Source organism: Lissotriton helveticus, chromosome 2_1 (genome assembly GCF_964261635.1).
Source record: "Lissotriton helveticus chromosome 2_1, aLisHel1.1, whole genome shotgun sequence".
In the NCBI taxonomy this organism is placed as follows: Eukaryota; Metazoa; Chordata; class Amphibia; order Caudata; family Salamandridae; genus Lissotriton; species Lissotriton helveticus.
Genome location: NC_136059.1, coordinates 1,736,887,628 through 1,736,899,166, shown reverse-complemented (window position 1 = coordinate 1,736,899,166; position 11,539 = coordinate 1,736,887,628). Strand labels below are relative to the sequence as shown.

The 11,539-nt window shown below is 43.1% G+C and overlaps 1 protein-coding gene across 1 annotated transcript in view; it reads right to left on the bottom strand.

The window, feature by feature from the left end:
• Window positions 1-546: 546 nt before the first annotated feature.
• Window positions 547-11,539, bottom strand: part of SETD7 (SET domain containing 7, histone lysine methyltransferase) — a 241,934-nt gene continuing 230,941 nt past the window's right edge. Inside the window, exons 7-8 of the mRNA XM_078676690.1 lie at window positions 8,255-8,412; window positions 547-1,088 (exon numbers count right to left, since the gene is read on the bottom strand). Coding sequence (XP_078532816.1) covers window positions 908-1,088; window positions 8,255-8,412 — 339 coding nt within the window. The 3' untranslated portion in view covers window positions 547-907. The remainder of the gene's footprint in view (window positions 1,089-8,254; window positions 8,413-11,539) is intronic.

The window sequence follows — 11,539 nt, the reverse complement described above, 5'->3', positions numbered from 1 at the left end:
TGCCATGTCTTCACTACTCTACTTGCTAGGCTGTGTTAGTCTGACAAATGCAATAACCATCCTCTTGTACCCTAGCACATGTACCATTTCAGTTTGACAACTCCACCACTTATGACCAAAAAGAAAGTCAAGCCCAGTGCACTTCCTTAGTACTGAGAAGTCTTAAACCGAGAGTGATCACATCAGTGATAATAAAATTACTATAGTTTCTGAGTTTCAATATTGACTATAAAAAAAATTACGAAATAAATGTTATCGCGCTGCTAGGCGTGCATACTACTATCACACACTAAAGGCATATCTTTGCTTCTGTAAGAACATATAATTTCCTGCAAAACGTCATTATTAAGTATAATGATCATATTCTAGACAACGATAACAAAGAGACTGAAACCAGCCTTTAGTAACACACACTAGTTTTATATGTATGAATACACTCTCCTGTTAACCAAGTGAAAGTTAGGAAGATAAAGAATGCACTAGCTGCAGTAGAAAATATAAAAAACGAACAACCCCCCTGTACCATTAAAATTTCATAAACATACGAATGCCTGATGCCTAGTCTTTCAAAATAGCAATATGTAAACCCATCGACTACAAAATTAATAGACTCTGTTGCCCTTCTCTTCCTGTCTTATTTGGCGAATGCATTGAATATTTAGATAATATGTAAATACTACTTGACATGAAAGTAACCCTAAGGTGTGACTGTCGCGATAACTGTTGATTGACAGCCACCAACAATACAGTCAGGCTTATTTAGTATGCAAAAAACTCATCTCTAACGAAGAATGAGAATTGGTAATAAAGCAAGAGCAAAAACGATCCCTGGCCGTCCAGTTTTCATTGTAAACGTAGTGCATAGATTTTCATTTCCACACCTGTGCCCTCAATGTAGGGCTCATTTTCACTTTTTCTGGAAAGCCTGAAAGGTCTTCAGTTCCAGCTGGTACCATTCCGGAGCTTCTGGGCCATTTTTTCCAGGGGGACTGTGGTCATATCCGTAGGCGACTGTCAGTTCTTCGTCCCGCACCACCGGCCTGATGGTCCGAATGCATTTGATGGAGCCAAAACGAGGATGAACAAACCTGAGTAATAAAATGTGCAATGTGAAGGACCAAGGATATACTGAAATTAAACATATGGAAGTTTTATCCTACAAATATTTATACAGCCAAATTTGCAATCATGTTTGATCTATTAAGTGAAACTCAGATACACAACATAAAATTGACAGATTCAATTTTTCGGCTTTATTGGCGGCATTAACATTTGCATATTGATTGTCCAAGGTAGGAGTGGGTTTCCTAACTAGAAATGTTTTCATGGTGGGGAAGGAAAGAAATTTGAATAAAAATGCATACATCTGTTAGATGTACTCCTCCGCATTGTCCACCCTTCCGATAACATACATGAATCAGGGCAGAGGATGATGTGTTTATATTTTCTTGACTGCTCTTGGGAATGTCTGTAGACATCTACTCAAGTTGTAGCAGTGTACCTAGGATGAGTAGATTTTTTACTTTTGGACGCGCAATCCATGTGCCTCCGGCAACCTGATGCGCATGATGCTGTTTCAAGGGCATGCACAGTGGTGACCGGGGGCACAAATGTTTCCTGTTAGTATTATAGGTACCTATACCCATTACCCATCTACTAATGTATCACATGAGCAATTAAATACATAATTACCTTCCTACCCCTGCTGGAAGGTATTAAATTGTGAGCTGTCTAAGGCCTGCAGAGTGTTAATGATCTATCTCATCCATGTGGGTGAAGGCGAGGCAGGTCTGCTGACATGTGAAGTCCCCAGCTACGAAATATATTGCCTGTGGACCCCAATGCATATTGTGTACACCTGCTGCTCAGATGTTCCTAAATTATACAATTTGTATCAAGCAAATGGAAAACCTGTAGATCCCTCTCTGCCTCATGCCCATCAGGTCAGGTTTTTACAATTGAAATTAATGTAGATTCACAGTATCGCAACCCAAGATGACTTTAGACTAATTAACTCATATAAATGCATGGAACAGAACAGAGGTTTCCAGACGTGTGCCTCTTTCCTGTGATCAAGAACATCAAATTTAAAAGTGGAAAAATGTCTGAATTCTGTCTCAAATTTTTTTTTCAAGTGTAATGAAAAACCTCTGCCTAATATATGCATCCTCCATAAAATGATGAGATCTAATGGACCCGTCCTCCGTGACTAGTTCATTTATTTGAATCACATTGATGGTAAGGTGGCAATAACAATGTCCTACCTTCAACCTACTAGCGTTCCTTATTCCAGGTAGATCTGTAGGAGATAATGCACACACACAAATACAAAAAGGTATGCTGAAAACATTTTGTTGCATACACCGTTTTCCAAGCAACTTCAAAAGACCAGAAAAATTCACCAACAACATTCCTGTGGATGACCTCACCCTCCACCCCAAGCCCCAATTTCATCCACTCCAAGATCCAACGAAAGTTCACAACTGACTGTTGCCATCTCCCATGTGGCTCTGTGACACTGATCCTTTTTGCTCTCGTACACTCCTCTCCCTGGCTCTGCTTGTCATTCTAAGTCATCCTCTCCCCATTCCCCGAGGTTTGTATTCCCTTAGAAAGCACTTTACTAATGCCCGTGTGCTCCAAGGCTATTTCGTGCTTACTGAATGCTTTGCATTGGTTTCCCAGCCTAGAACTCTCACTACCCTTTCCTTCACGGCTGTCACCCAAGTCCCACACACACAATCTGGGCTGTTTTCTAAGGCATGCACTGTCAAACCTGCATCCCCCGTTTCCAAAAGAGGTTGAGGCACGCTTCGGAACTCATTTGGGTGGAGGAGGAAGATGGCTTCACCGTAGAGATGAATGGAACTAGTTATGATAAAATTCATGGCCCTAGAGCAGAATCCTCCAACAAGTAACTAAGGAGTTACTAGAAGCTCTCAAGCTTCTTGTAAGTAGCTCTTCTATGAGCAGCCTAGCCTACTAAATTGTAAGCTTTTGCTAGATTGAATTCATATATATATGTACACCTAAACTGAAAAGCATGTGTTCAGGACCAAATTGTGTGTATTTCCAGATCTCAAAAGCGGATGTTTGCAGAAACATGGTTCAATACCCAAATATATATGAGGCAGATATTAGAAGGATACATCATGCAATACTGGGAGACCTATTACTAATGGTAATACCTTGGTGCCAGGGGCATTGCAGCTATGGCCTTTATGTATTCCCCGTGTAGAGGCATTCCGAATCTTAAAAGCATGTTTACATTACTACTGGCAGCCCTGTCTGATGCACTGAGGTGATCACTGTTGGGGACGGGAACTAATGTAAACTTCCCTGATGTTGTCATGAATACAACACAACTAATATTAGTAGTTCTGGATGATTTCCGTACGAACATAAGTAGCTCTCATTTTAGAAGAGGTTGGAGACCCCCTACTCTAGAGAAACGCTAAGTAGGATGAGGGATGTTGCTTGGTGTAGTTTAAACAATCCACTCTCATGTCAGGAAACCCCCAAACGTCCTGACCTATCAGAATTTAGAAATGATCTATGAACTTTCCTTGCGAAAATGAGTGAGCATGCTAGGCCTGGGACACTACTTTATCAGAGTAGAGCTGCTCCATAAATAAGGAGAGAATGGCTGCTTTTAATGGCGCCACGCTCATATCACCTTCAACCTATGAAGAATAAACCCAGTGGTGTTCCATATTTCCGGTACCTGGCAGACCCACCAACGCCACCTTCATACAAAACCTCAGAGGGAGATGGTTTGTATGGAACAAGCTGGAGTCTATCAGCAGATTTCAAAACAGCTTTAGCATGACGCTACCAGCTGTTGTTAGGGGTTTGAGAGCAGCTACGAGGGTTAGGCATTGACATGTGTTTAACTAGTCACCCCGTGTCTCTTTTCCCTCACTCCCTCATAGGCCAACACATACTGCACTTTAGAGACGATCCCTTCATCACGTATAGGGACGCTCTACAGTGATACCGACGCTTGGCTTACTGCCGTGACCACGCCCCCTTTCCAGTTCCTTGTTTGTTGATCGCCATTGCTCCTAGCGAGACGCATGTATGCTGATTCCCTCCCTGTATTTCCCCGCTCTCCGAAGACTACATTCGGAGAGATTGCCGAGATAGCTTCATCGGCGCGGACTTCTCCGCCTACCTACTTTCCAATCTCCGGTTAACTTGGAAACCGGGTTCCTATTCCTCGTCGCACCGTTTGGTGCACCTCTCGGCTTGGACGCCGAAGTTTGTTTTCTTTCTCATTGGGCACACTTTCCCTCCGCACCGGTCGGTGCACGTTTGGCTTGAAAGCCGAGTTTGCTTTTCCCCGCTATTGGTACGCTGTGCCTCGAGGTATTCCTGGTACAAGGCTCTTCGAGTCTTCTTCTACCTTTTCCGTTTCTTTTTCCCTGTGTGGGAGTGTGTTGCTCCGCCTAGTGCTTGGTCCTGGGCCGGGCTTCGCCTCTCTTGTGCGAGTAGATGCTCCGCTCTTCGGCGCCCCAGAAGAGCCGGCCATTACTCCGCAACTCCCCACGTTAAACCTATTGAGTTGCTTCTGTGGCACTTTATTTTTGGTCTGAATGGTTGTATGTCGTGTGAGTGAGATATTGAGTAGCCCTTCCCAGTCCCTCAGGACTCCTATCTCTTTGAGTCCCATATATTACCCACGCTACTCTTCAAGGACATTTCGAGACCTACTTGGGGTAAGTGGAATGCTATGCTAATCACATGTCAATGTATTGCTAGTTTGGTTTATAGTACAGTGTATTGGTATATTCTTATTGTTTCCTTTTCCAGCATCCTGAGACCAGACAGACCTGTTACCCCCCTGCACTAACCCACCCCACGTATGGGGAGAGTGGTGGACACTCCTTGGAATTTTCCCCCATACTTTTAGAGAACAGCCCATAGGAGTGTATGTTCTTCATCAATCCTGTGGTTCTTTTTTAGAGGTGAAGGGGATTTCTCTTCACTCCTGTGGATTTTGGGCATCAGGTTATCGAAACCTGACAGCTGTCACATAAATACAAAAAATGTACAATACACAGAGAAAGATTACTAGTCCTTAAAGAGAAAAACGAAGGCATCGGACATACAGAATCATGGTATCCATTTTATTGCAACATAGTCCAGGCACAGTACATATATTTAGGAAATACTGTGCACACATTAGCATTTTAAAACAAGCATTTGCAATGCAATCGGTCTCGCCTTTAGGACCTTATATGTATCTAGCTATGCAGCAAATTGGCCTGGGTGCTGAAACATCTACTGTTCTTCAACATGGAAGGAAAGTAAGCACAAACTGTGTGACAGCATGGGAACACATGGAGAGAAATATTGTCTTTCAGTGGGAAATGGTATAGTCCAAAGCTCTGTTTTTAATATAAAATCAGGGCCTCCTGTAGTTGTCTCACTGAAAATACAAGATTTGAAAAAAATAATATTGTCTACGGGTGCTTGTGGAAGATATTTTCTGTGGAGTGGAATCTAGAGAATGCTAAAGTGATTCTGGTATTTTACTGACCTCTGCTGGTCGTTTTCTATCAAAACAGTTAAATAGAGGCAGTTGAACAGAAAAAAGGTCCCTAAGCGGAAGCAGACAAGTCCTAGGGCTGATCTCCAGAGCCCACAAAGTACATACACATATAAGTATATACCATGATATATACAAGAGGTCTTGAATGCGCGGCCTAAAAATGGAGTGCAGTTGCAAAGAGCACATACCAATGTTCCCCTTAATCGCTTCCAGAATGGTACCTTCACTTCGCCACCTGCTAAAGTTTGAGCAAGTTTCATTCAGCAAGCACCGTAGAACAATCTGGGTAATGACTTTACCCATTGAATTGCACAAATGCACATGCTTGATTTGTAAATGTATCGATGAAAAATTAACAAATATAGTTGTTACGGTTCACAACCCTAGAAAATGAATGTTTTCCTAAACTGCATATTTTTGACATTTATGACTCTGTGCACATGTAATAAGGTGTACGTGGCATCTGCGTGTTCAATGATAGAAAAAAATAACGAGATCATTACATTGGTGACGAAAATGCCCTAGGACAAAATTTTTTGAAGGTTTTTACTCTGAGAATCTAACAACAGTGACGTGTTTTGTAAAAATGGACAATTGTCAAACCTCCAAAGGAGGACAGAGTGCAATAATTAAATGGGCCAATTGAGTGTGGCAAATTACGTTTCAAATCAAAAGCGGGATCTCATGGTCATAACACGGATCGGAAACATTTGCTTTTTCTAGGTTGTTCATAAGCATAATGTATTACTGGAATACATCTTTTGCCAACATTCTTTTAATAGGCTGCAGAGATGTTTCGCCTACAAAAGTGAAGGTGCGAAACCTGTTTGACCCCAAGCGCTCTTTCCTTCCCTGAGGGCAGAAGTGGGAGGAAACAGAGTGTCAAGTTTTGTCTGTGGATATATGTTCACTTTCACCATAGCACAGTTGGTAGTACATTCTTCTGGCCACGTTTGATAGCCGTGGAATGACAGCACACAGGGCCAGACTGTGAAACTATTTTCTCAGACCAGCTGCTGGGGAAGCACTGCCTGACCCTGGAAGACTGGAAACGCTTGCTTGCTGCTTTTGTTACTAGGGGCCGATATTGCAGCGTAGTGACCGGTACAGCCGGTCCGGCCCTGACAGCACAAGCAGTGGTGAGGCTTCCTGTTACATCAGAGGCAGCATGGTTGCTTGCTCCTAGCCCCACATCACCACTTACCTCGCCAAGAAGGAACCAGTTCACTATGTGTGGTGAAAGGTCTCACAGCCTCACTTCTTCCTGACATAGTCATCTGGCAGTGAGGGTTGCATTGTCACAGCTTGTGTTATTGTCTCAAGCAGAGTACTCAAGCGCATCTCCAGGCTCTATCTTCTGAACATCGGGTCCACAGTGGCCTGCGGAACCTGTTGTATCCTCATTATGGTCAACTGGTCATCAGGCCTGAGTTTTGAGGTGAGTCTGTTGATCTCTGTCATACGACAACTCATTCCTGCTGCTGTTAATTAATCTGAGACAAGCCACTGCTTTCTCTGATATGAGTGCCTCAATGCCTGTGCTTGTCTTCACTATATCGTGGATGCCAGGTCGAGATCTGTTATTCCTCAGGTGAATAGTGACCACTTGCTGCAGGACCAAGGATCAATCACGCAACTATGAAAATAGGTCTCCATATAAATAAAGTGACTTTAGTTCAATTCATTCGATTGAGGTGAAGGAGCACCACAATTACTTACCTCCATTGGGTTGGTAAGTCAATGCCCAGGACAAAAACATAGGGGCAGATCTACAAGAAAGTGCCGCAGCGCGGCACCGCAAGCCTTTTGGCTGCACCAAGCTGCGGCACTTTCAGAGCACAGGAAGGCAACATATCTACAATGATATGTCGCATTCCTGTGCTCTCCCCTGCGCTGGCGCAGAAACAGCTGCCATGCGCCGGCACAGGCCCCCTTGCACCATTGTGCAAGGATGCCTGCGCCATAGGGAGATTGCTTTTGTGAAGGAAGGGGCCCCTTCCTGCACAAAAGCAATCACTGCAGGCATTTTCCTCTTTCAATGCGTTCTGTAGAATGCAGCACGCATTGAAAGAGGAAAATCGAGGAGAAATGAATACATTTCTCCTCGTTTCGCTAGGCTACGCCACCTCTAGGGTGGCGAAGCAAACTGACGCATTTCCAGGCTTAAGATTTCTTGTAAATCTGGAAATGCATCAGTGGACATGGGTATTGCGTGGGAACACCCACAGCAACACCCATGTCCCGCCCCAAACACGCAAAGTGTTGCGTGAACAGGGGCGATATTTACACGCACAGGTTAAGTCACGCAGGGTGACTTTACCTGTGCTTGTAAATATCCCCTAGCAGGCTGCGCCAGCTGTGCGTCATGCAACGTGATGCACCGGCTGCACATAGGGCTTGTAAATCTGCCCCTTAGTTTCCCTGATTAAATAAAGCCGTATGGTACCAGTATGTATAGTTGAACCACAGGGGAAGGATACCATCACCCAAAGGGCTGCACAGTTTATAAATGGGGCTATCTCCGTAAAAGGATGTCTGGAGGTGACTTCTGTTTTATTCCTTTAGTGTTGATGATTTTTATCGACATTCAATGGGTTCATTAGGTTTATTTTATGGTGCAGCGATTGGTCAAAGGTGCAAACAGTTTACAAACAGTACATGAACAAGATTGTACTCAAAAGAAAGCGCAGACATACTTACGGGTCATAAATGCAATTTGGTGAGAAGGAGTGGTTGGCTTTATGTCCTAATGACGCACAGTACTTGGATATATAGGTGTAGGGCTCTGGCACATCAATCACTGTTTCTTCATCCAGAGAGATTGTGTTTCCATTAGTGGACCAGTCCCTACTGTCCACCTAACAACAAAAAGAAGACTTTAGATCAGCAAATGTAAAAAATGTTCTTACTTCCCTAGATTCAACAAAAGCCCTCTCAACTCACTTTATGAAAGGGATTTGATCTGGTTCACACAGAGGAGTTCTGAGCTACCTCACACAGAATATCTTGGCTTTCTCTATGAGGTATGAAGACGCGGATGCTACATATTTTTTTTCTTGAGCACATGCTAAGCAACATCATGCACATTTGATTAACTTGCACCAACAAATGCATCACACATGAATGGCAGCCCTCACAATGGGAGATCAGGGGCGGCCTTAGGAATGTGCAAACTGTGCACCTGCACAGGGCCGCCAAACCCCAGGGGCCACCACACCAATATATATCCTTAATATAACAATCCTCTGAGGATGGATACATATTTGCGTGGCGGCCCCTGGCAGGGATTTGGAGGCCTCTGCCTCTGTTCCACTTCAAATAACCCTGACCCCCCCCCCCCTCTTCACTCCCCCCTGCCCGGACCCCTCTTCCAGGGCCCCCTACCTATGCTCCCTGCCCAGGGCTGCCATGAGCCCAGAGCCGCCCCTGGGGAGATGACTTGAAGGCAGCCTTTGAGGAACTGTCGAGTGAATGGGCTTGATACAGCGTACATCCAGCAATTTAAAAAGTATACCAGATTGGAGCGATTGTTAAATTGCTGAATCTGTGACATTCATTGCAACGCTCGGGACACGTTGTACATTCCAATGGGGTCATGTTAGCCTTCTGTATGAATCTAAATTCGATTTACGTTGTAAGCAGGAATGCATATTGTCTTTCTCCCTAAATTAGAAAATGGTCCATCGGCAAATTGCATGTCACACCCTTATCGTTCTCCATTTGCCCCCAACTGTGCGCTGTATGCCAGTTATTTAAAGCCAGCTTAAAACACTGCTTCAGTGGAGTCCTTTCCCTGTCCTGTATTTAGAGATCACCCGTTGACTAGACGCGGGAGGAGGACTAGTCATCTGAGGGAGGCTTGAGTTCGCCACCCTGAAAGGCACAGATCCATTTTGTGGAGAATTGATCTAAAGTTTTGTGACCTAGCCACCAATTAGGTGGGCCAGTTGGCTGATGGCTTATTTGTGGAACCTTTATGAAATGCACCAGTATGTTTACTTCGCTGGACAAGGTCCAAGTTGCCTTAAAAGAGGTTTTTAAGCAGAACCTTTTTCCAGGGTCAGCAGCAGCAGGAGGCACTGCTGAACCTGCACAATTTGATCTAAGATGAATCACTACTCCTTCTGTGCAGCTGTAGATCAGAAGCAGGAGTAAATGGTTAACACTTCCAAGGATTACATTTTTGCTGGAAGAAGAGGCGGTACTACAATTGTCATCAGTGTTTATTTGATTTATTGGACTGCTGTTAGTATTTGGTCTCTCATCTAAGGAGCTGTAGTTGGTCATTGTAGTTCTTTTAATTTAACTCTTTGAATTGGTTATTCATGTTTAGCTGTTGTAATAAATTTAAGAGAAGGATGCATAAACCTTGCCTCCGTATTCGTAAAAGAATTGAAAATTCTTGTTCATGAATGCTGGAGAACGTTCAGTTCACCGCTACAATATTCTCCCTTCTCTCAAATTTCCTAGGAGGTCTTTTATCAAAATCCGTCATAGAACAGGCACTGCTAGATGAGTGGAGTATGCCCTCTGCATGCCACTTGCACAATAACTTCATAAGCTGCACACATTTAGCTTATAAGAGCACCACATTTCAGATAATAATTACTGGCCTAAGCCTGGCCTAAAAAACAAAGGGGCATATTATCAAGGGATTTATCCCCGCTTGTTTGGCTTTAAAAGCCAAGAAAGCGGAGAAAAAATTATCTCCCTTTCAGCAACAGGGTGCTAACACGCAAATTCGCATGTTAGCACCCTTTTTCTCTACGCTTCCCCTTGCATCTCTAATGAGATGCAAAGGGGGCGTTCCAGAGAAAAATAATGGGAGAAATGTTGTTAAGCGACATTTCTCTTATTATCAAGGATTTCGCTAACCCTGTTAGTGATAAAAAAAAGCAGCGCTAACCGCGGTTAGCACTGCTTTTTTTACACCTGGTATTTTCCTGACTTAGCCATGATATCCTATGGAAGGTGGATATTATGGCTAAGTTTGTGAGCCCCTATTATCAAGATAACACCAAGCTTCGAGAGATTATCGTTGGTTTTCCAGCGATAATCTCTCATTTGGCAGTTAGCGCGAGGATTTTATCACTTCTGAGATAAACCTTGCTAATAGCAAGTTATCTCTGCGATAATTTCCGGAGACGCTTAGCGTTAACAAATTCGTTGCTAAGCCTCGTTAGCGATAAATAACGCTAATCGTTGGTAATATGCCCCAAAGTCATGCCCAGAAGAGGTGTGCATTTTTAATACTAGCAGCACATGTGTATCTATTTTGAATAGAAAAGCAATGTTATACACAAAGTTGAGATACCCTGAATTTCATATTATCTACAGCACAGGTTGATTAAAAAAATAACCCCAGATTTGCCTAAACATGATTAACATGTTCGACTGAGCCAACATAGCTAATGGCCAATATTAACATACATTTCATAATACGATTGAGGAAGCATTAGACAACTTTGAAAAGAATATAATTATGCAAATTGTATTTATATAGCGCTTACTATCTCTGGCGAAGCGTTGAAGTGCTTTGCGGCATAATCCGGAGCCCAGGATTAGAGTTTTAATAGTTAGATTAGTATTTTTATAATGTACATTTGTCAGATGTTCAATGGATTTCAGGATACATCTCTATCACAAAATATTGTGCACCTAAGAGTCGTTTCCTCACTTTGAATATTTCTGAAACGGTAGGGGGGAAGTCATTCAATATGTTCCTCTGTTTCACATTTTTTCAGAGTTTAAACTTCGGCACTGCACCTGTTTCAAGTCCTTTTAAAATGTTGACGTGATGAAGTTATTCAAACTTGCCACAAGATGTCTCTCTTGCAACGCAAAACACTGTGTGATTTACTCCATGGCATGGTACGCGTCATATCAATGTTAGTTCAAAGAGAGGCTTTGACTAGTTAGAAACAGTAGCATATGCACAGAATCCATGTCACAAAAAAGTCCCATCTGGCCTTGGACGAATCTTGC